General features: G+C 39.2%; 1 protein-coding gene across 3 annotated transcripts; it reads left to right on the top strand.

The window, feature by feature from the left end:
- CNR1 (cannabinoid receptor 1) lies at positions 1-26,359 on the top strand. 3 transcript variants are annotated; one of them, XM_030809464.1, is made up of 2 exons: positions 1-543; positions 20,881-26,359. In XM_030809464.1, exon 2 carries the CDS (start codon positions 20,944-20,946, stop codon positions 22,360-22,362), a length of 1,419 nt encoding a protein of 472 aa, XP_030665324.1. In that variant the 5' UTR covers positions 1-543; positions 20,881-20,943; the 3' UTR covers positions 22,363-26,359. The 3 variants fall into 3 exon arrangements, with proteins under 3 accessions (XP_030665324.1, XP_030665323.1, XP_030665325.1); XM_030809463.1 differs by lacking the exon at positions 1-543 and adding an exon at positions 593-3,395; XM_030809465.1 differs by lacking the exon at positions 1-543 and adding an exon at positions 12,192-15,727.

Here is a 26,359-nt window from a genome sequence, read left to right as displayed (position 1 = left end):
AGACAGCGCGAGCGGAGGGAGAGGCAGGGACCGCGCGAGCGGGACGAGGCGACGGGTGCTCGGGCTGGCGGAGACGGGCGGTCCCACGCCGGGCCAGGCGGGGCTCGCGGGAGGACCCAGTGAAGAGCCGGGGAAGGGGCGAGGCTTGCCGGCGGTCGGAGCAGCGGGGCGCCAGTCCCGGTCGCTGTCGCGGGCGGGCGCTGGAGACCGGGACGCCGGCGCACGGACGGACTGACTTGCTGACCGCCCGCCGGAGGCACACCCCACTCCACCCCACCCCGCCTCGCCAGCAGCCCGGCGCCGGCGCCGCCTCCCGCACGCTACTCCCTCTGCCACCCTTTCCTTCTCCACTTCTTTTCCGCCTCCGCCTCTTCTTGTCTCCCGCGGCGCCAGCGCCTTCCCTTGGCCCGGGCGGGGGCCTCGGCTCCCTGCAGAGCTCTCCGTAGTCAGTGGGGGACATTTCGTTCTAGCGGACAGCCAGCCCCTGAGCTGGGCGAGAGGTGCCAAGGGAGCCTCTGTCCCGAGGACCAGGGGATGCGAAGGGTAAGACCTGGCAGAGTTGCGTTTGGAAATACTTTTTCCGCCTCCCGCCCCCTCGGGTACGACCAGTGTGGTCCCCAAGTGTCCTTCGTGGAGTTCTTATTCCGTGTGAGCGAATCGTGCGTCGGTGTTTACTTAGCTGTATGGCCCCAGCCTGTTAACTGTGATCTGTGCTACTTCTGGAGATTTCTACCATTTACTATTTATTGAATGTGTGTGCACCTGGCTCTGTATGCACGGATGTCTGTTTGTAGAAAATGTGTAATTGTGCATGTTTGAAAAACGGGCGCTTGAGTTGGTGCTGAATGCCTATAAACCATATTAGCAGCTAAGTCTTCGCAGGGAAATACATCGATCTCTGCTGCAAACCTAGAAACTGACTAATGTAAAATAGTAAATGTCATATAAAGAGATGTATGTCAAATAATAAACTTTTGATAAAGAAAAAGCTACAGGAACCACTTCTCTTTGAGGAAAAACAAATGTCCATGTAACTAATACCTAAAATTGAATGTTGATGGAACCATTTAACTCAGAACTAGCCTTTAGATGACTAAAGTTAATGTTGCATTTTTAAAAGACGTTTCTTGTTAAGGCTTACAAATCATAAACGGATCACCTCTCAAATAAAAATATGTTTGCTGTAATAGACGTGAGAAACTGTCATTTGGTCATTTGGAAGTTTAAAAGCAGCATGCATGTTTCTGATTTTAATAGATTGTCTCTCAGATATTTAAAATTGAACAGATAAGAAAAACAAAAGAAATGTTTAGTAACATATTAATCATTTTGCCTCCCATCTTTTTTTATTTTCCTCCAAATAAGTGCTATTCTTGCCTTTGTTGTTGATTTCCTGATATATTAAGCCTCCTCGGGCATGTAATCCAATAAGAGATTAGAACAGATTTACTGGTTTTAAAGGTGTTGAAAGATTATCTCTGTGGGTCCCATAACTTCTCCTCATTTTTATTACCAAGTTAATATCTTTTGAACAATGGGGGAAATGCAATTTCTTAGAGGAAGCTCAGTGGACACTGAGTATTAGTGGGGTCACCATTGACATCAATCTATTTTGCAGAATATTGAGAAGCTCAGAGCAACCAACCTTTAAGGTTCCCATAGGACTTTATGTGATTTAAAGTGTTGCTTTTCTAATCCTACCCTACTGACAGTTTGCAAGGGAAGATACACTGATTGATTTTTCTCTGTCCCTTTTTTCCCTGGTACTCCTCCCCCTCCCCCACTGTCTAACTCAGTTAAGAGCAATTTTATAAAAATAAAAGGCCATTTATAGTTTCTTAAGTGAGACAAATTACTTTCAGATTATATCCACACATGAGCAGAAGACATGCACCTCCAGAATTTTAAACATTGCATACTACAGGCACTTATTTGTAGGCACAATGGCAGTTACCATAGTGGGGCAAGAGACTTGATGTTGGACATGGTTTTAAAAAACTAATCCATTTTAGCTTATCAGGAGAACTTACTGTAAACAGACTCTTTTTGTTTCCAAGATGTCTCCCACTCCAGGCGAGGAGCGCTCTTGGCTGAGGTATGTATCAAGTGTCTGATGGGGAGAGGTCTCATTGTGTTTCTAAGTGTCCATGGGGGTAACATGATGCCACAAGGTGGAAATACTCAATTCTGGCCTTTCACAAATAAAATTACTGTGCTTGCATACTCGTTGTTAGGAAAGCAAATTAGATATTCATGCCCCTGAATTTTAATAACGTTAATATATGTATGTAAAAAGAATGTTATGACTAGAACCTTAAATAAGCCATAAGTGATTATTATTTACTGTGTCAAGTTTTAAATTCTGATGAAAACCAGGTCTCACATTGAAGTAGTGCTTGGCTTTGTTTGTTATCCACTGTTTTCTGTCCTTTTCTGTTACCCATTTCCCAGTGGACCATGTTCCTCTCTGTCTTGTCTGTGAGATTGCTCTTCTCTAATAAGCCTAGCTGCAGGATCAGTGTGTTCTTTTTGGCATTTCAAAATGGTAAAATAGTGAAATTGTTAAATGTTACCAAGATGAAACTGCTGGGAATGAAATTCTCAAAAAGAACCACTATATTTGTGGCATGTTTCAGCCTCTTCCAAAAGAAAACTCTTTGATTCGGTTTACCTATTTTCCCAAGAAGGAAGCAGCCCCATTGATTGTGTTGATAAGTGTTTAGTATGCAGTGTCAGCTTATTAATTACTAAGGCAAAGCCTGAGGAACTGTTTCAAAACAGTCGTATAACACTGTTCTTTGCTTTGACTCAAAATTAACATTAACCACGGGGAAATTTAGGCAGGCTCCTTGGTTGTCTTGCATATTAGTGTTTGGAATTAGAATTCAAATACTTTGCTATGTAAGAATAAACTATTATGTGATGGAACTTCTAATAGCAGTTTATAGTTCGCCACGCTTACCAAATGTTTCTTACCAGAAAACAGTTGGCCTAATAAGGGATTATTTCCCATAACTAGCTATCCAGGAATGCTGCAAAAACAAGAGTAACAAATTGAATTTGAAAATACCTAATGACACATAATTAGCAAAATGAAAGATTTGGTTATAGCTTCTTGAATTTATAAGAATTCTGGGTGACAGTTATTGTTTCTTTTATTCCAGGAAATATTTTGGAGAAATCTGAATTGATCTATATTATAAAGTTAATCCAGTCTAATCTAAGAATATACAGTGAATTAAATGCTAATTAAAGCAATTAAAGCATGCTAACAGGCAGTAACCTAAAGGACAGGCTCCATCTTACTTACCGAATTCCGTGTTAGCTCAGTTGCATAAAGAACATAGATGAGAGCTTTCATTGCCTGCTGAAAAGGATGCCATGCCTCCACCAGTGTAAGTCTGTTTCTTCTATTTTTGTATTTATCATTTTCTAATTGAACTGACAAATAGTTAGAGTGAAACCAGACTTTGGGTTTAAATTATTGTAATTCTGCTATTGGCTCTAAAACGATCTGGACCCAACATTGTTTGAAACACTGTGCTAGGGCCAGGTTTACATACTGCATATCTGTATTTTGAGAGGCAGCCTGCTTTGCTGATTTTTCTCTTATATACGGAAGACTGGTAGAGAACTCAAAGAATAAGAGGAAATCAAAATCAGTTTATATACTTTATGTTGCCAAAATTTTAACTTCATGTTTTCTTCCCTGAATCTCCAGTTCTTTCCTAATCCTATTCTCAGAGAAATGGTAACTTTATATTATGGCTGCATGAATGCTGCTTTTGGGCACTTGGGGGATTCAACTTTTTGCCACTGAATTGCTATTTAATACTTTGATAGCATTTAATTTTCTGTATATTCTTAGATTAGATTGGATTGACTTTATAAATTCAGATTTCTCCAAAATGTTTCCTGGATTAAAAGAAACAGTAACTTCACCTGGAATATATGTATAATATCAAAGTATATATTGCATAATTTTGGACAACTGGACATATAAACACTTTTATTTACATGCATAAACGTTTTTATAGATGTAAATAATGACTGAAATAAAAATTAAATATGTTGCCTTTATACATTTGAACATATAATTCTGATTTTAATTACCACAAATTTGGGGAAATATCCGCATTCAAAGCAGCTGTGCAGATGGACACTGAAGAGTTAAAGCAAATATCCACCTTGAATGGAAACAAGGCCGTTCTTGTTGTCCAGGATAGGTGGAAATCCGTGCCAGTCTCATGTGTTCTAAGAATCTTGCAAATATGCCAGAATGAGCATCACCACATTTGATTATAATTTTATCATAAACACTGATGGGTTTAAGACAGTTTTTTTTTTAGCCAATCCTTTTAGTTGTTTATTATTTATTGGAAATTAGGGCTATACAAGTTGGAGGAAAATACGGAAGGTTATTACCATATCTCAGAATGCATATTAAGATAGTTATATTTTTTATATATAACACATTACAGTGTTACCACAAGTGAGTTAAAACTATAGGAAATTTGTTAGGCGGGCAGGTTTGTAAGGTGGGTGATTTTTAGTAGACCCTGTCACCTCTCTTGCTGCTTTTGAAACTGATGTTAGAGCAAGCAAATTCCATCTCAAACTTGCTCACATGGATAAGAGGTATGTTTAGTACATATTGCTAATAAGAGGTCAAAGTCATGACATAAAGTAGTGTAATTATCTTTAGTTCTTACCGAAGTATTTACTAAAAGCTTTCCTGGGTTATATTTCTTGACTAAACAACGTCCCATAATGAAAAAAAGTATATTTTTTATAATAGTTTAGAGGACAGTTAGTTGCATGTGTATATTCTTGATCTAGTTTCCATTGATATTTTCCATATATTTGAAGTATTTTCCATATAGATGAATTAATAGTGGACAGCCTCTAATTTAAGTTTCACTTGGGCAGGTTAAGCTAATAACTTAATCACCATGGAATTCTCGAGGTTCATAGTTTGTATGGGTTTTTGAGGGAAGAATTGTTTACTCCCAAAACCTGAGCAAATGGGCATGGCAGAGTCATTGCAGTTGTTCTGGGAATACTATGAATTCTGTTTTAGACCCAGCTGGAGAAATGTTCACACCTGCACTTTAGGAAAGCTTTCAAAGTTTTGCTTTCTTTGCTTTGTTTTCTTTTGTTTTTGAATATGTAGAGATTGGTTAGATGGAAATCATTGTTTTTGAGCAAATTCTTTTTTAACCCATTGTGCTGTTGCATAATATTCTATATTTTTGAATGTTTTCAAAAGTACATTTTGCATTTTTTTGAATGCAAGAATTTAATTTGCCTTTTCTCTCAACACAAATGGCAAATAATTTTTCCCTAAAATACAATGTTTTACTACTTAATGTCTTATTTTTCCACTCTTATTTGGATTCTTAATTAATTAGGAAATTATGTTTTTCAAAATTTATGTTTAAATGAGAGGGTCCCCCTCTTTCCTTCACCGTTTCTTTATTCATTCTTTTAGATCATAACTTTAGAGAAGAAAATTGGAATCTATGAGTCCTGAGAATTGAGTGAAGTTTTAAGGAGTATTACATTCAAGCTGGCGATAAATTCTAATATGCTTTTGAAAAAACAAATTCTAGTCCAGGCGCGGTAGCTCATGCCTGCAATCCCAGCACTTTGGGAGGCCAAGGCAGGTGGATCACTTGAGGTCAGGAGTTCGAGACCAGCCTGGCCAACGTGGTGAAACCCCGTCTCTACTAAAAACACAAAAATTAGCCGGGCATGGTGGCATGTGCCTGTAATCCCAGCTACTCGGGAGGTTGAAGTGGGAGAATTGCTTGAACCCAGAGGACAGAGGTTGCAGTGAGCCAAGATCACGCCACAGCACTCTAGCCTGGGTGACAGAGTGAGACTCTGCCTCAAAAAAAAAAAAAGAAAAAAAGTTTTTAAAGTTTGTTTTAAATAAATTTCTACTTATATGGACATTCGTACTAGGTAATTCATAACATTGATTTCTTTGGGTCAAGAAGCTAAAAATCATGTTTTCATTTATTTATTTTTAATTTATTTATTTTAAAATAAGAGTCTCACTGTTGACCCAGGCTAGAGTGCAGTGGCACAATCTCGGCTCACTGCAGCCTCCGCTTCCTGGGTTCAAGCGATTCTCTCATGCTACTACGCCCGGCTAATTTTTGTATTTTTCGTAGAGACAGGGGTTCACCGCGTTGGCCACGCTGGTCTTGAACTCCTGATCTCAAGTGATCCACCTGCCTCAGCCTCCCAAAGTGCTGGGATTACAGGCGTGTGCTACCGTGCCTGGCCTAAAAATGATATTTTTAATATAGCAAGTTAACCAATATAATTGTTGATCTTTAAAAAAAAAGATCATTTAGGTACTAGACCTTTGTCACTTGTGTTTGCATTTAACTCAGCTATATTTAAAAATTAATCAAATTTATTTATTCTTTATATGAGGGACTTAATGCCACTATGATCTGAGTATTTTGGTTTATTCCATGGTGTTTGGCTAAATGGATCCAACTTTCAGCTCATTGAAATGCATCGCTACCAGAATTTGCTAAATGTTTTTTTTAGCTTTTGTACAAGTTGTGGTGAGCAGGCAGTATGCATGTGAAAAACGAAAGCTAGACAATTTAACATATAACTAAAACAAGTGCAAGATTGGCCAAAGAATTTTGTGTCTCTGCATATGTGGGAATTTAACTTTGGAAGATACACAGCTACTTTTGGAAATGACATCTAATGTCTTATAAACAAAAAGGAGAAATCTTTGAATTATTTTAGTCTTCAGCTAAAGTAACTAATTGTGAATAATCTGTGATCCATTTTTATTGACAAAATAATTAAAGAGAGAACAGTTTGCCCAGAGTCATGTATTTAAGTGCGTTGGGATATATTTCTAAATATTTATAACTTTTAGGTATTTTTGAAATATGTCCACTATAAAAAGTGTAAATTGCATAATTGCCAGAGTAATTCTGTAAAATAATTTGCAGTAGATCTGTATTACTTGGGCCTGCAGCAAAATTTTCATTTTAGTTTGTTCTTTCCTGGGTTCATCTCTTAAAATGTAGTATTTTATGGTTTGGGGGAAAAGAAGAACAGAAACAAGTATTTCCAGTTTGAAAGAAATAAGCTGACATGTTCATTACTTTTAGTTTTTTCTTGTTATGCTCAATAGTCATGGGTTCCTTCACAGTGGTGGTGAAGGAAATGTCTTAGCAATCCTATAAAGCTTTGCATAGCCTTTGTAAATAGAATTAGGAGAAAATGGTTTGGAGTTCTTAATATATATCTGTGTATTATATCAGTACACATTACATTTTGAAGCCACTTTCCTTTGCTGGACAAAATACATAAAAAAGTTTCCTGAAAAGGTACAGAGAAGCCCTGGATTGTAGACTAAAAAAACTGGAGAGGTTCTCCACTCTTTACTCTTATTTTCTGGCTAAATGACATTATTCTATTCCAAATAGGAATACCTCGGTTATAAAGATCTTCTGTGGGAGGTTATTTTATCTTGAGCTGGCTCCTGTAGCAATCTGTTTCAATGATCTAAAAACCCGTACTTACAGAATATTCTTTCTTCTTCTCTAACCTTAGTTCTTCTTAAAGGTTAAATCTACTTCCCCTTCTCCTTTAGTCCTTTTCATGTGTCTCCGTAATCTTTCACAGTGGTTCTTAAACGTCAGAATGTGCTAGAATCTCCTAAAGGCCTTGCTAAGAATGGAGATGCACCCCAACCCTAGAGTTTTTGTTTCCATAGATCTGATCTGGATCCTGAGAATTTGTGTTTCTCATAAGTTCCCAGATGCTGCTGATGCTTCTGGTTGGGAGACCACCCTTTGAGAGCCACTGACCTATAGACTAACCCTGCATGCACTTACAAGCCATTGTGTAACTTCTCAGACTGGTCTTTCAGATGTACATTATAATTTTCAGCCCATTGGTGCCTGTCTTATTTACTAATTCAATATGTTCACATCATTTTTTCTGAACACTTTCCAGTTCCTGGAATCTCTTAATTCTTAATTGTATCACACAGATCCTAAGAAGGGCTCGATCTGGAATGAATACAATAGAACAGCCTCATGGTTTCAATGGCATAAAAATTCTGCACTTGCATCCAATTTGCATACATACTTCTTAATCACAACTACATTTCCAGAGCATATTTTGCATTGCTACTGAAACCTCGTTCTTCCAGTTCTGTTTGTATGTAATTATTTACATCTTGAAAGCATATTTTTCTGTTTATGTCTTGCATTGTTAGCACACACTGAAAATTTCCTAAACATTTAGACTAAAGTAGGTGATACATAAGTACCTAGTTTTTAAAATAATGTCTGAAGGAAACCCCAGATTTACGCAATAATAAAAACTTATTTAAAATTATTTTAGTGAGAGAATGATAGGAAGGAAATTGAATTATTTAGAAAGTCACTGTGTCCTCAATTTGTATGAATATTTGAACCAAGATTCATTTCTCTTGTTAAATATTCCATTTTAGTCCCTACAATAATAGAGATTAATTTTCCATTATTTTTCATCACAGAGTTAGGACCAATAGTGATGATTGCATATTTGGAAATTGGAAAGCTGAATATTTTATAAAATAGAATGAGTTGGTTATTAATATTGATTGTGGGCTCCTGAGACCACCCCTCTTACTTTTAACATCTCTTGGTTTAAACATATTTGTTTTAAGTAGAACTGCTTTCCTTTTCTCATTCTTAATTACTTTCTTGAGGCAGAATTCCCGATATTCAAAATTAATTTTTATCAATATATTAAATTTTCTCAATGCCCTTTTGCCTCAGAAAAGTAATTAGAAATTTAGTTTTCGTAGGCAGTAGTAATAACCCATTTTTAACTCTCCATAACATATTTTCCTATTTGTATTTTAATTAATTCAGTTGTAAAATACATAAAATGTTGTAGCAGGAGGAGAAGTTGCTCAACCAAAGCAAGAACTATGTCCACCAAATAGAATAACAAATTGATTCCTGAGGGCTTATAAAAGCCACTCCATCTAGTGGTTGAATTTTCACATGACTTCTCTTGAGAAGTTGTTTTAGAAGCACACTCGCAAATGGAGAAACCCATCTGGGAAACATCAATGCACAATAATGTGCATTTGGGGGAAGAAAAAAAGTCCATTATAATAGTAATTTCATATATTGTCTTTAAACGTCTATCAACAGCATATAATTAAGATTCATTCAAGGTTGTGCATGTCACAAAAGACTCTTGATTGTTAAGTGGCTGAACTTTGCAGTTCATAATCTGTACTCAGGCCGAACAAGGATTGGAATAAAAAGTAAATACCTGATCTTTGCCCATAACTTCCACTTGCCATCAATATAATTTCTATGTGATACTGAAATAAGACATCCTGGGGTAAATAATTGATGGATTCAATATAATTTTCCCATTTGGACACTTTTTCAGATGGATGTTTGTATGAGACCAAGATTTAGGTTTAATGCCCTCATGATCAGCTGGCTTTATGCCAGAAAAAACTGTCTATGGTTAAAAGCTGTTCTGTTACGTTGGATCTTCCATGTTGCTGATGCATACCAACATTTACTTAGTAAACAGGTATTGAATACCTACTGTGTGCCAGGCACTGTGCCAGGCAAAAGACCTATAAGATACCCAGCTCTCAAGGTGTTCATGGTCTGAACAGTTTAGACACAATAAAGACAACTACAGGATGGCTCAGCAATGCCCATCACCTCTCCTGGGAGAAAATCTCAAAGCACGTAGAGAAAGAGAATTTTACACAGCCCAATACTATCTGATGATTAAATATATTCCCTTTATACGTTTTTATAACCTATTCTACTCTTTCAACTAGGGAAAGGAAGACAGAAGGGTGGGCTGTATTCGAGGTGGAGGGGTGGAGGGGAGAACCATTTCCCTTGCTTTCTTGGCCTGACCCATGTCCCTTACATGGGTATGAAGCATGGATATATTTTGGGGGTCATCTCTCACAGAAAAATGTTATATCTTGGAATATAATGTCCACAATCCTAGGCACAGACTGTATGCCCAATAAAAATGTCTTAAATCAAGCATTTGAAGGCCTAAAACTTTATATCTGTTAGCCACATTGCTGTAGTCATGCAGTTTTACATCCATTGGGCACCAGGAGACGGTAACGGTCACTCATTTGCTGGAACAACAAATGATGCAAGGTTTATATAATTTGTCTACCCTGATTCCAGCCAGGAACTTAGGAATGGGCCACAGAAAGTCTTCTTCTCCCTGGTCTAAGAAAACCTCATGGCTTATGGTGGGAAGTTGAGTGATTTTGAGTGTTTGAATTTCTCCATGTAGGGAATGGATGTTTGAAGCTTTCATTTACTAATAAGCATGTCTCATTCAGACCTAAGGAAGGTGCCCTATTCATGTCTCACTGATGTTGTGGAAAGTGTCATTACCATCTATATTCCTGACAATTGACTAATGAAGCAAAAAAACACCTTCCCTTACTTACAAAATAGTGGCAAAAATGACTTAGGTTTTATTTTCCAGTTACTGCCATTAGCACCAGTGACTGCAAACAAGGTGCTAATGCAGAGTTAGGATTTATACCTTATAGTTCACTGGCATACTTTGTTCCTGAAGACCGTGGAGCAAGGATGACTTGCAAGTGCTTTGGGCAGCCCTTTTGCTGTCAACAGATCGTTCCTTCAGATTTTAGTTGTTTACTGTGTAAAATTATCATGTACACATTAGATAATGTGTACCTTCTCCCAAACCAACTCTTCTTCCCTGTAAATGAATGAAAGGGTGTCTTATTAAATGGTTCTTGGAACTCTGTGTCGAGAGCAGGGGCTTTGAATTATGCAGACCTGGATCGAAGCTCCAGCTCTGCCCTGTCTAGTTAGAGACCTTGGGTAAAGCATTTTTCTCTCTGATTGTGTGATACAGAGATTGTAATAGCACCCACTTCATGTAAATATTAAGGAAAAATAATATATTTTTTCCATGACTGGCATGTAATAAAAGTTTAAATGTTTCTTAAATGAAAATATTTGAAAATTGGTATTTTCTCTATTGTGCATTTAGCCAAATTCTCTCAGATTTGAATCTGGAGTAATAAGACTTGGCTTTTAGTTGGACTTAGTTTGTATGATTATGGACTCAAAGAGAAAATATGCCTTCACTGATAGATGAAGAGAGAAGAAACTGTGAAAGGTGTGCTGCACAATTGGATATCATGTAGCATACTTTTCACTCTTGCTATGGACTCCTTGATAATGAACTGCAAAAGTAAGAGCCTGTTTACTAGTTCCTACACATTTTGTGGACCAGAATAATATATCACCTTCCACTTTTAATGACCAAATCTCATATGCAAGATAAAGACAATTTTATAGAGTATTTTGAATATGGCCATGGCTTTTACTTAATTGAAAACTTTGTATGTTCTCTGTTAGTGGAAGGCTGCTTTAATCATTGCTTTCCGGGCGGGCGCAGTGGCTCACGCCTGTAATCCCAGCACTTGTGGGAGGCCGAGGTGGGCAGATCACTTGAGGTCAGGAGTTCAAGGCCAGCCCGGCAAACATTGTGAAACACTGTCTCTACTAAAAATATATAAATTAACTAGGCATTGTGGCATGTGCCTGTAATCCCAGCCTTTTGGGAGGCTGAGGCAAGAGAATCACTTGAATTCGGCAGGTGGAGGTTGCAGTGAGCTGAGATCACACCACTGCACTCCAGCCTGGGTGACACAGCGAGACTCCATCTCAAAAAATAAAAAAAAAATAAAAAATTGCTTTCTTTACCCAGTATGTAGAAAAGATATCTCTCTCAAGAAAAATGCCAAGGCACTCTTAATTGGAGGAAACAGCTAAACAGAAGAGCAAAATTAAATAGCAAATGGAATTTGTTATACAGATCAACAAATGATTTTATTCGTATCATTAATTCAAGAGGCTTTTTTTTTTTAGCATCATCACCATGTAGTTCCTAACCCAATGAAGTTGCAAGACATCATTTTCTTGAGCCCTGAAATTGTTTTAACTAGTCTCTAAATGTGAAACCTTTGGCATATTTCACATTAAATTTGAACAGAAGTACAGTCTAATACAGTCTTATAAGTCTCCTAATGTCAAGTTCATATCAATTGATATATTTTTATGAAAAATATAACACATATAGTGTTAGTAAAGAATAGACTAGAGAAAATGGTGCATTAAATAACTTCTATTTTATGTTACAAAATTTATGAAGAACTGAAGGTATGAGAGCCAATTGAGCATTACCAATATAATGGAATTTTCTTTCATATGTAGGAAAAGGAGCTGACATTAATATAAGGAGGAAAGATTATGTATTTTTGCCTGAATTATCAGGATAATTAAGTCAATCAATTATTTCACTTTGCTGTAGAAGATGAGGGAAAAGTGACCAAGCTTCTTTAATAATTCCAAAACTCTAATGATTAGGTAAGAGTTAGAAAAGACTCATTGCCCATTCAACTGGAGTGGAAACATCATTCATCAAGTTATGGTGTTGGCCTATGGCATCTGCCGTGTATATTGACAGCGTGACTTAGACATAATGCAGTTGTAAGAGTTGACTAAAATTTTCCCTACTAACTTGAGAGAAACACATTAGCACAGTATTCTCTTGATCAAATTAGTAGAAAACAGACTTATTTCCAGAAATGAATGGAAAATAACCAACAAATATATCCACTGGAAACTGCATTCTCTTGAACTCTTCACAAGGTTCTTTTATGAGGCCAGCCAAGCGAACAACAGAACCAACAAAGTAGGACAAACAACAAGTTAAGCAAGGGCTTGGAACGTTTGCATTTGACATCCTGGACTCCTGTCAGTGTAGACACTGCGCCAGGCATTGTCTCTTTAAAGCACTTAGAAACTTAGCATATCAAAGAAGGAGTATGATGGATTAAAGCAGCCTATAATATGTCAGGGAGCACCAGTCCTTCCAATACTTCTACAGTGTTTTCAGCCTAGAACACATGGACATTTTAAACCCTTTGTGGTTATATGAATAAAAATAAAGACTCTGGATAAACATTAAAAAAAAAAAACTTTATGCAGCAGCCATACCCACAGAATTCCTTTGATGATACCATAGCTTGCTAGCTGATAGATGTGGTTTTCTTGGAAGCAGGTAATGGAGAGGCAGGTTTGCATATAGAGAAATAGACAAAAAGAATAGATGATATTAGTCTAAAAATTGAAATGATTTTTTAAAAATAATGGATTTAATACATTAAAATATCTTTATCTTTACTATGAAGTCATGATTTATATAGCTTACACTGTTAGAATATGTTGGCTATATTTTTTAAAGCAGAATTCTGGGAATATTCCCTTATATGTCATTCAATCATTCTTTAACTGTAATAAAAACCAACTGCTTCTTTAATAGGTGCATCTACACATCTTGCTAGAAATTTCCAATTATGATTTTCCCAGTAGCAAACAAAAACAAAATTAATGGCAGCTACATCCCCCAAAGCCTAAGCCATATTAGTAATGAACTCTCAAAGAAAGCTGTTGATGCAAAAAATAATAAGGTGGAAATTACTGTAATAATCCAAATGTAGAAATAAAGGAAAGAATTATCAAAATGCAGACAGCAGTTTTCCTGCCATGATCCCATTAACTGTTAAAATAGCCTGTGCACAGTAGTATTTCGACATTACTGAGATCTTTGAACTACATAAAATCCATATATTTTTAACTGCATTCTTTAATTAAATTGGCTTATATTGGACAGAAATTACTCTTATTATCGTATAACCACACCACGCCCTAGCTTAGATTTTAACAAGCTAGTTTGTTTTAATGAAAGTGCTTGGTTGCGTTGAAATGGGAAATTGTGATCACACTTGTGGTGATCTTAATCTAAAGTAAGTCACAGAAACATGTTTTTTGCGTTACTGGAATAAGATATGTGATCCTTTGTCTTCACTGAAGAAGCTTTATAGCTTTTCCAAATAGTGACTAAATTTTAATGTTTAGGGCCATGCAAGTAGGCAGACTAACCTAGATGGGCTTTGATAGGAAATAGGGATTTAGTAGCAGGTAGTCTTAATTACTATTGGCAAAATGCCTTAATTTACATTTCTAAGAGTCCAGAAGACTTAAATATAAGATGCAAAATGGCTTTAATCTACTTACTGTTAATTCTGAAATCGTCACATAAAATCTAAAAACAGACTGTGGAGTCTGAGAAACTTTGATTCATCTGCAAATCCATCATATTCTAGGCAATTTACTTAACGTCTGATGGCCTCCATTTCCTCTGTGAAATGGGGATTATAAATAAGCACCTGATAGGGTTGCCTTGACAATTTAATGATAGACCATATCTAAAGTTTCTCAAATGGCTGGATATAACAGCCATTCAATAAAGGTTCCCCATCCCTCACCCATGTCTATATATATCTACTATTTGCTTTATGTTTTAAGTGCTGAGGCAAAAATAAGATTGAATAATTAAGGCAATGAGCATTCTTGAGATATAATTAGTATGTATTATATTATTATAATATATTCTTGCAATATAATTAGTATATCGTGTATAGCAAAGAGCCATAATACTAAGTAATGATAATAATAGTACCCATTGAAGACTTACTTTTGTGTCAGGCACTATGTTTTACATGCATTTAATTGCATTTAATTTCAGATCAGTTCTGCGATTTAGGCATTATTGTCATCATCCTCATCCCCATTTTACAGATGAAATACTGAGGCTTAGAAAGACTGATTGCCCAAGTACCATCTAACACCAATCTTGGTCCGCTAACTCTTAATTCCATTGACTAGGTGCTTTGACTGGTTGGGATTGGTGAAGAAAACAAGGAAGATGGTAATATCCCTGTCTTAGCTTAGAGAGACGGTGTATCAAAAAAAGTTACAAGCAAGGGCCCTACACCTGCGCTGTCCAGTATGGTAGCTACTAACCACATGGAGCTATTAAGGGCTTGAAATGTGGCTCTCATCTGGGTGCAGTCCTTGCTCTACTACTTACTAGCTTTGCCTATAGCAACTTACTTACCCTCTGTGCCTTTCATCTGAAAATGGGGATAATAGCACCTACTTCATAGGGCCATTGTGAAATAAGGGAATTGATATATACATAATAGGCTTAGTGTCACCAGTCCATAAGAAGCTCTCTCTATATGCTTGAAAGAGGAAAATCAGCAAGACTTAGTGGTCTACCTGATTGTAGAGGTCAAGAAAGAGGAGGTGTCATAGTAAGTCCAAGTTAGGAACTTAGGTGATTAGAAAGACTACTCACAATGCCATAAGAAATGTGAAAAAGTTCTCCGGAGTCAACTCTTGCTCTTTGCAAACTTATGTTTGCTAAACAACTCCATTTACATATGAAAGTTTTCATCCATAATCAAAGGGACACAGAAGACAACCACAATATATGAGAGAGCTGTTCCTTACATGGTCCTGGCACATCCACAAACCTAGCTTTTGCCTTTCGACTCCCACCCATACTTAAACACCAGGCTTACTGGCCCTGAGTGACTTGCTGAGTGACTTGTGGTTGGAGTCAATTTATTGCAGCATCATTTCTAATAGCAAAAGATGATAACCTAAACCTCCATCACTAGGAGGCTGGTCGCATTCATCTAACAGATCCTTAAGGCAGCTGAATGAAGAGAAAGGTTTTATATACGAATATGGAACTGTTCACAATGTGTACTTCTAAGAAGAAAAGAAAGGTATGTATAATAATGTTAGTTACTATTTGCTAAAAAGAAAACAAAGAGGGGTAAATACATGTATTTGTTTGAATATGCATGGAGGATCTCTGGAAGGGGTAACAAGAAACTTATTCCTTGCCTTTGAGAAAAAAAACTAGGTGGCTTGGATATAGGGATGAGAGAGATTGACTTTTCTCTGTATGTCTGTACCTTTTGAATCTTGAACCTTGTGAATCTAATACATAAAGATAATCAAAATTTCTGATAAACTAGTTTCCAGTTGGAAAGCGTAAAGGGGGAGTTAGTTAATTGAGGGAAGATGGCATAAGGAATGGGAAGATGACTGGAATGGCTCGCAGGAGCCACTTGGAGATGGAGGCCCAAACTCTGGTTTTCAGGCTAAATGCCTATTGCATTAATTATTTTTTGTGTCCTCTAATTTTAAGAAAAAGGCAAATGCAAATCACTGTTTTAAGGTACCACCTAATAAAAATTCAACTGCCATTTTACTAGGTTCAGGTGAACATTTCTGTGGGAACTCAGCTCTCTGCTCTCCTGCTGTCATGCTATCAGGCTGGTAAACCACTTAAGAAAAAAAGATGCCATTCTGTGTTTGGAAATCTCATTCTAGTTATGGAAATAAATATATGAACTCCTGATTATATGATATGATGAGGCCTGTAATAGAGGGATGCGCTGGGGAACTAGTTATACCTAGTGGGAGGGGCTGGTCAGGAAGGTCTCAGACATGGAAGTAGCGTTGGCACAGACCTGGAAAGCTAAGTTTAGTAGGCAGAGAGCTTCCATCCAGATAAAAGAAGGGACAAGGTGAAGGAGGAAGGTGTGCAGGTATGATGGTATATTCAAAGAGCAGCAAGTCACTCAGGGCCAGTAAGCCTGGTGTTTAAGTATGGGTGGGAGTCGAAAGGCAAAAGTTAGGTTTGTGGATGTGCCAGGACAATTTAAGGAACGGCTCTCTCATACATTGTGGCTGTCTTCTGTGTCCGTTTGATTATGGATGAAAACTTTTCATATGTAAATGGAGTTGTTTAGCACACATAAGTTTGCAAAGAGCAAGAGTTGACTCCTGAGAAATAGCCGAATGGTGGGACATATAGAGCATGTTCTAGAAGAGGTGGGGATATGAGAAAAGATATGACAGACAGACAGATGAACAGGGAACCTAAGGATACTTGAGAGTTAACATTGGAGCCAGGCTGAGGTTAGGAACTCAGGAGACATTTTAGATAAAGGAGCCCGGAAGCACTGGGCAACTGGCTTGGCTGTTGGTCTTTGGTCTTTTATTTCTGCATCCTTTATTTCTATAGCCACTAGCCTTTGCCCCTGAGACACTGCCTTGACTTGATTGGCGTTAGCAGACTGTACCAGCACACTGGGTGCCTCTGTGTGGCTTGTACCCTAGAGCTCCTGCCTCTGGTCCAGTAGGTGATAGGCTCCCATCTCCTTTATTCTATGACAGTTGCAGGAGAGGTGTGCAGAACTGGTCCAGAAGCCCAGACTAAAAAAACCTTTAATTTTCTTAGTGATGATAGAAGTTACCCATGGGAGATTCGGAGCCCTCAGTTTGGCAGTGCCTCCTACTGCCATCACAGGCTACAGTGATCTTGTAAAAGGGTTACACAACCATGGAGGAGCTAAGGGAGCCTTTTGGCTTACCTGTCACATTAGTGCTGAGGGCTCTTTCTCTGTTCACCATTTGGTATGGCATTGCCAGTATTCTTGTTTGCCTCTCTGTAGCCAAAGTTGCTTATTGCATATAGCTCATTCCATGAGAGTTTAGACTAGATAATTATATAGGCAGCTTCATTTAAAATTCTAATAACCTTACCTAAATAGAGCATATTTCTAGCACAATTGGATTGGGCAGCTCTCCAGGCTAGATATCTTGATTCAAGTTACATGATCATTTTTTTTAATCAGCATTGGGAGAATCCTTCCCCTTCCTTGGGTAGAAAAGAGCTTCTTGTTTTTGTTCCATTTTGAAATACATATATCCAATCAACCAGCTTATTTGGAGCCTTCATCTGTGTGTCAGGCATTCTACTAAATGCTGAGTTGATACTAAGATAAAGTCCCCAGTAAGATCTTCAATGAACTTACTGTCTAGTGGGTGGGAGGAAGTAGTGGAACAGACGCAAACACGAAGAAGTATTAGAAAATCTGGTCAGTACCATGATAGAACTCTGTTTGGGTATTCTGGGAGCCCAGAAAGGGTGTTCATCGCCATGGAAAGCAGGGAGCTTTGGCAAGAAGTGACCTCAAAGTGATGGGGAGGAGTTGACCAAGCAGGAGTGTAAGGGGCAATGGGAACAACAGCACTGAGGTGAAGAGCAGTAAATTTGCTGTGTTTATGGAACTAAAATTCATCTGGTGTAGCCCAAGTGGCAAGGCCAGGGCTGGCAAGAAGAAGATTGGAGAGGTGGGCAGGAGCTAGATCACAGGAAACTTTTTACTGGACTTCATCCTGCAGGTGGGAGATAGAAAGCCATCCTGTTTAGGGAGACAGGTTGTGGAGAGGATTAAGGACAAGAGCCTGAGGGTCAGAACTGGAAAGGAGCTCAGCTGGACGGAAACATAGAAGGCAGATGAGAGTTGCATACATGTCTGGAGGGCCTGGGCCTGAAAGGGAAACTGCGTGAAAGTTTATATTTGGTTTTTAGGGCAAAGAGATTGAAAGAGGGGAGTCACATAATCAGCATACATTTATGAAGATCACCCCCACAGCTGTGTGGCAAGTGATCAGAAAGGAACAGGACCAGAGAAGGGCAGGAAAACTGGTCAGAAAGCAGGCGCCCTAACTCTGGTGAGCAGTGATGAGATCCTGGAAGTGGAGGTGGCAGCATGTGGGAAGGTGGGCCACATTTAGCACTTTATGCCTGTTCCAAATTACTTTTCTTAAGAATCATGACACTAGGGTATTAAATAAAATTATTTTCATTGACTCTGTGTCCTGTCCCCACATACACTGATGCTACCTATTCTTAGCATAAATATCTTTTCCTTGGGGAAGCCTCCTTCAGCCCTCCAGACTGGGTGTCCGCAGAGCATCCTGTACGTCCCCAGTTGTAGCTCTCCCCATGCTTTCTTTTAATTTCTGAGTCAGCTGCCTTTCTCCTCTGCTGGACCATATCCTTCATGCAGGCAAGGAGTCTTTTTTTCACAGAGTGTTGCTCTGTTGCCAGACTGGAGTGCAGTGGCATAATCTCGCCTCACTGCAACCTCCACCTCCCGGGTTCAAGCGATTCTCCTGCCTCAGCCTCCTGAGTAGCTGGGATTACAGGCAAGCCACCACGCGCAGCTAATTTTTTTAAAATTTTTTAAAATTTCTTTTTATTTTTAGTAGAGACGGGGTTTCACCATGTTGGCCAGGATGGTCTCAATCTCTTGACCTCGTGATCTGCCCGCCTCAGCCTCCCAAAGTGCTGGAATTACAGGCATGAACCACTGTGCCCGGCCAAGGGCAGGGACTCTTTCTTGATGCTGTCAACACTGGTGTCTAGTACAGTAGCTAGACATAATACAAGTGCATAGTGGATGCTTCATAATTTGTTAATACATGAATAAATGAATTATTAATTCAGATATGCAGGGTCTCTGAATTAATAACTCATTTATTGTTAGTTCAACATTTTTTAAATTTATTCTAAAATAGTGATTATCTCTCCCCCAACCCCATACAGTGTGATATGTTTCAGGAACAACAAATGCCAATTAACAAGCAGTATATTGTTTTAATGATTATTTTAATTGTTATAGATATCACTCTATACTTCTAATTTTTAAAAATAAACTAAAGAAATGAATAGCCCACATTTTAAACAAATATTTATAAATACTAAGATCACTTCTCTGGCTGTTTATTTTGAAACAAAACCAAATTGCTTAGCTTAGAATTGAAGAGCCTTAAAGTTTGGGCCTTTCCTCTTAGCTGTCACCATGGAAATCCTTGGACACTCTCCGGCCTGTCTCCTGTTACCAGGCACACTTGTGTCACCAACCTGCTCATGAGGGGGCCCGTCAGGAGGCCTCCTCCATATCCCCCTCCCTGTTGTGAAAAAGCTCAGTCTTGGCCGGGCACAATGGCTCATGCCTGAAATCCCAGCACTTCGGGAGGCCGAGGCAGGTGATCACCTGAGGTCAAGAGTTTGAGACCAGCCTTACCAACATGGTGAAAACCTGTCTCTACTAAAAATACAAAAATTAGCCGGGCATGGTGGCGCGCACCTGTAGTCCCAGCTACTCGAGAGGCTGAGGCAGGAGAATCATTTGAACTGGGGAGGCAGAGGCTGCAGTGAGCCCAGATCGTGCCACTGCACTCCAGCCTGGTGACAGAGCAAGACTCTGTATCAAAAAAAAAAAAAAAAAGAAAGAAAGAAAGAAAGAAAGAAAAAAAACTCAGTCTTCCTATACGCCTCATTGCAAGTTTGGTCTTTGTGACGTTTTTCTTGGTTGATGTGGACATGCTAGAAGTTCATGTCAGCCACGGCTCAGTCCAGACCTCCCCTTCTCTGGGTGAAGAAACTTGTCTTGAGGAGCATCTCTGCCCACATGGCCTCAAGCTTCCTCCGTTCTCACTAGCTCCCTCCTCCCCCGCTACAAGTAACACACAGACCACACAACTCACCACTTGATTCTACACTGTCTTATTCTTTGGTTGTCTTTTACATTTAGTCTCATTTGTCTGACAAGGTGAGGTCTCCAAGAGTAGGGGTCATGTGACACATCAGCGCTCTCGCCGGCCCCCACCAGCACTGGGATACCATGTGTATGTGATAGGAGAAGCCAGGTGCTAAACACTTACTAATGTGACTGTGAAATGGACACTGTCCCCAAGAAACATTTCATTTAGCTCAGCCTTCTTGGCCCTGGAGTTCCTTCCTGGATTCACACACTGACTTCAATACAGAGGGTTTAAATAATGAAAAGGTCGTATGTTTCTGGTGGGTGTCACACCATCCCCGAACTTTGGGGAGCTTTTCTCTGAGTGACTTACTCATTTTGTTGACTGAATCTGGTGAGAACTTGACCTCCTACTGTTCAGAGACAGGAATGAGTTGCCATGACAGTACATTTGCCACATTTACGGTGTCTCTTTGTTTTTATTCTTCCTATTTCTCACCATTCAGCTTATTTGTTTTCCCTCCTCTTAGGATTGCCCCCTGCGGGTCACTTTCTCAGTCATTTTGAGCTCAGCCTAATCAAAGACTGAGGTTATGAAGTCGATCCTAGATGGCCTTGCAGATACCACCTTCCGCACCATCACCACTGACCTCCTGTACGTGGGCTCAAATGACATTCAGTACGAAGACATCAAAGGTGACATGGCATCCAAATTAGGGTACTTCCCACAGAAATTCCCTTTAACTTCCTTTAGGGGAAGTCCCTTCCAAGAGAAGATGACTGCGGGAGACAATCCCCAGCTAGTCCCAGCAGACCAGGTGAACATTACAGAATTTTACAACAAGTCTCTCTCGTCCTTCAAGGAGAATGAGGAGAACATCCAGTGTGGGGAGAACTTCATGGACATAGAGTGCTTCATGGTCCTGAACCCCAGCCAGCAGCTGGCCATTGCAGTCCTGTCCCTCACGCTGGGCACCTTCACGGTCCTGGAGAACCTCCTGGTGCTGTGCGTCATCCTCCACTCCCGCAGCCTCCGCTGCAGGCCTTCCTACCACTTCATCGGCAGCCTGGCGGTGGCAGACCTCCTGGGGAGCGTCATTTTTGTCTACAGCTTCATTGACTTCCACGTGTTCCACCGCAAAGATAGCCGCAACGTGTTTCTATTCAAACTGGGTGGGGTCACGGCCTCCTTCACTGCCTCTGTGGGCAGCCTGTTCCTCACGGCCATTGACAGGTACATATCCATTCACAGGCCCCTGGCCTATAAGAGGATTGTCACCAGGCCCAAGGCCGTGGTGGCGTTTTGCCTGATGTGGACCATAGCCATTGTGATCGCCGTGCTGCCTCTCCTCGGCTGGAACTGCGAGAAACTGCAGTCCGTTTGCTCAGACATTTTCCCACACATTGATGAAACCTACCTGATGTTCTGGATCGGGGTCACCAGCGTGCTGCTTCTGTTCATCGTGTATGCGTACATGTACATTCTCTGGAAGGCTCACAGCCACGCCGTCCGCATGATTCAGCGTGGCACCCAGAAGAGCATCATCATCCACACGTCTGAGGATGGGAAGGTACAGGTGACCCGGCCAGACCAAGCCCGCATGGACATTAGGTTAGCCAAGACCCTGGTCCTGATCCTGGTGGTGTTGATCATCTGCTGGGGCCCTCTGCTTGCAATCATGGTGTATGATGTCTTTGGGAAGATGAACAAGCTCATTAAGACGGTGTTTGCATTCTGCAGTATGCTCTGCCTGCTGAACTCCACCGTGAACCCCATCATCTATGCTCTGAGGAGTAAGGACCTGCGACACGCTTTCCGGAGCATGTTTCCCTCTTGTGAAGGCACCGCGCAGCCTCTGGATAACAGCATGGGGGACTCGGACTGCCTGCACAAACACACAAACAACGCAGCCAGTGTTCACAGGGCCGCAGAAAGCTGCATCAAGAGCACCGTCAAGATTGCCAAGGTAACCATGTCTGTGTCCACAGACACGTCTGCCGAGGCTCTGTGAGCCTGATGCCTCCCTGGCAGCACAGGAAAAGATTTTTTTTTTTTAAGCTCAAAATCTAGAAGAGTCTGTTGTCTCCTCGGTTATATTTTTTTAAGTTTACCATGCTCAGTGAAAAGGTGATTGTCACCATGATCACTTATCAGTTTGCTAATGTTTCCATAGTTTAGGTACTCAAACTCCATTCTCTAGGGGTTTACAGTGAAGAAAGCCTGTTGCTTAGGTGACTGAACCATCCTTCAAAGTCTCAACGAAATAGGAGGGAAACCTTTGGCTACACAATTGGAAGTCTAAGAACCCATCGAAAAATGCCATCAAATGAATAATGCCTTTGTAACCACAACTTTCACTATAATGTGAAATGTAACTGTCCGTAGTATCAGAGATGTCCATTTTTACAAGTTATAGTACTAGAGATATTTTGTAAAATGTATTATGTCCTGTGAGATGTGTATCAGTGTTTATGTGCTATAAATATTTGTTTAATTAGCAAAACTGAAAAGTAGACTCTTACGAGAACAATGAACAAGCAGTGGATACATGTCAATGAGTGCACTTTTTTTCTGTATTATTGCCCATAATATAACTAGAAATAAACCTTAGTATTTCTTCAAATATCTCTTTAATTTTGACACTGAAATAACCATAAAGATTTATTTTTCTGTTACCTCAACAAGAAGAATTTGAAGACTTCAAAATATTGAGCAGAATTCATTCATACTTAAAAGTTTATTAGCCCTGCATTTTCATAGGAAGACACATTATCTTCTGGACCCTAGCTGTTCTAATGGATTATAATCAGAATGGAAGAGAGAAAGCATATTGACTTTTTCTGAGCGACATCTCTGACTTTCTTTAGTCTTTAGCTATTACTGGATCTCTTAAGACAGCATGTGTTAATCTTAATGTATATTGTTATCACTGTGCAGTTGCTGTTTACTTGAATACTATTGTGTTCCTATATTCCAGGTTTAAGTAGATTTCATGCCTGGGTGGCCAAACAACAGTCTTCATTTTTTTTAATCGAAAAGAAGTTGTGTCTGGATCAGTAAAATTATACAGTGTGTGAGTGTGAATATAAATGTGTGTATGTGTGTTTCTGTCCTGTAACTGTTACAGTAATGTCATAAAGTGAGAAAACTGTGACCAAGTATAAACTATTACCACTTGCTGCCCTCTTGCACATGGATTCTGTTTCTAAAATTGAGTTCTTCCTGTAATCTTGTTGATAAAAATACTGACTCCAACCATTCAAAAATTTCACCCCATCCCTCCTTAAGAGATTGGATCAAGTATTACTAAATTGACCTTTAGGTATTACATAAGACCAGTGTTTAGCAAGAAATAATGACAGACATCCAAGTAAGGGATGTATTTATAGTGTTATTGCCGGGAAAGGAGAGTACTTTGGTTTCTGAGCACCGAATATTGAGCAAGATGTCAGTCACTAAAAGGAAGACTTGTACAGAAAAGCAAATGGTAGCATTTTTCAATAGCGTGTGTAGGTAGTATGCACTATATGCATCACGTTAAAGTAGGACTATCACACCCAGCCCATGTGGCTAAAAAAGCTGAATCAGACAGTGGATGAGACACAAAACGGCAGTGAAGAGCCGACACACTTGGCACTGACGTCTAGATATGCTGCATCTGTGCTTTGCCCACATGCCCTTGGTGACAGCTGAGCACCCAGCTCTGTCTTGGTAGGTTTGGTCTAAGGAACAGACCTCTTCTTTGCTCGTGGTTAGCAAGATACACTCAAGCATGAAGATAAACACAGCTGCTTTCTTCTTACACCCTGGTCTCATACTCCTTCATGGCGCCATGGGTGCTCATTGTTGGGCCTTTTTCCAGTAAGGAATGATAATTGCTGAAGAATCTACTTAACCCTGACAAATTTTAATTATAATCTCTTCTTATACAGATAAAACATGACTCCTACAAGGCCCCAAGGTCTACATAGTCTGAAGTGAAGTAGAGAGCTGCATCTGTCTGGTGATTTCTAGCTCTCGAGATACCCAAGCAGCCTGATGGGGCAGTTCTCCTTCGGGCAGTTCACGCTCTAAGGCAGGGTGTGGCTTGTGAGATACTTTGCATTGTCTGTCTGCACACCTTGAATCTGCCTGCTGGTTCCCTTACTTTACCTCTCTGTCATGTGCAGATGAAGGCTCAGGGTGCTAGAGGATTAATAAGATCTCTTTCTAAAGAGAGGAGAGATTATTTACAAGAAGAACTCACCAGGGTCTAGTTTCCATTTAAGAATTGCCAGTGTTTTGTCCAGCATCATCTTGAATATTAATCCACATGTTTCAGAGCTCACCAGGCAGTACCAATGCTCTTTTCACAGCTATGAAGAGCTAGTAGAGATGAAATTCTTGTTATGGTAGAAAAATTTCACGATTCATTTTTGAAACTGCATTTGTGCGTATGCAATGTAGATTTTATAGTGTGTTGTGCTTTCAAGATCTAAATCATATATAATAAATTAAGGGACAATGGGGCTGACAGCACTAAACTTGGTGCTTATTGATATTCTAAGAAATATCTGTGAAATATCATCACGTATGTTATACAACCTTCATTTAAAAAGGTTTAAAACTAGTTAGATTCACTTTGACACTTTTCATATCATTTCTTAACCCAAGTGACGAAAACGTTGTCCCCAATGAATATACTCATTAGAATTACCATTTGTTAATATCACTCATTAGCCCCATAATTAGATCCATTAATTTAAATATGATTTAAATTTAAGTAAGTTTTATAAGGTCTGACATCAGAGGTATCTTACTTTCCTCTGAGGATGATGTACTTGCCCTGACCATGCATTTTACCATCACACATGTCTTCAGAAAGGGCCAAATTCCCAACCTGCTCATTTTTTTTTTATCAGAGTCATGATGAATCAGTCCTAGAATGTTTCATTTGGACAAGTAGGGCTGCCTCCAAGAGGAACCTCTGATTTATTTTGTATGAAATATATGTGAAAGAATATTAATCTGAGAGATGCTGTAGACATCTGTCCTACACTTGAGATGATTTCCAAGCCTCTCTGGCACTTTAAGTTAAGTCTATCTGGTATTAAATGCCAAGGACCTTTTGCTGCCTAAATCCACTCTGCAGGAAATAGGCCCAACCACCAGATGAGAATTAGGCCCTGGATAAGTAGCGCTCTAGTTACTGTCCTGTTGATTAATTTCTGCCATTTCATGTCCATAAAAGAGACCACCCATATCATGCACACAATTAGATTTCTCACACTCTAGCTGTATATTTGTATGATATTTTAAAATCTCCTAAATGCTGGGCAATGGCTATTAACAATTAATTGTCTTGCACTGGCCTTCTGATGAAATGTTAACAATGCCTATTGTAATATAGAAAAAAACATTCTATCTACTGATTTGGGCTAAATGTATGTAAATAGGTTTCTAAAAAGTCAGATGTTTGAGCAGTGGCCTACAAATCAGTAATTTTCAGATGGGAGAGTTTCTTTACATTGCCGTGGCATCTTAAAAGCTATCTTCAGGTAAATTGACTGTACTAGGCCTACTGGGGATCAGAGTTCCCAAGAAAGGAAACCTTTTCTTGTATCTGGATTCAAATTTATTTCCAATGTTTCAAGTGGAAAACATGACTCTTTATTGTCTGTAAATCTAACATTATTACTTTTCCTCTTAGAAGAATATTGTATTGTTAGATGTTTGTTAAGCTGGTGACATCGTTGCAACTGCTGCAATATCTTCGTTAGTAATCTGTATAATGCTTTGTATACAAGTACTGGTAAGATTGTTATTAAATGTAGCTTCAGTCATTAAATTACTATAGCAAAGTAGTACTTCTTCTGTAATATTTACAATGTATTAAGCCCACAGTATATTTTATTTCAATGATGTAATTAAACTGTTACTTATTCAAAGAGAAAACATCTCATCATGTCTATTGTCCAAAGTTACCTGGAATCAAATAAAAATTCTAGATTACCATGAAGAACATAAAA

This window comes from Nomascus leucogenys, chromosome 3 (assembly GCF_006542625.1).
Source record: "Nomascus leucogenys isolate Asia chromosome 3, Asia_NLE_v1, whole genome shotgun sequence".
Lineage (NCBI taxonomy): Eukaryota > Metazoa > Chordata > Mammalia > Primates > Hylobatidae > Nomascus > Nomascus leucogenys.
This window is presented reverse-complemented; position numbering and strand designations above follow the sequence as displayed.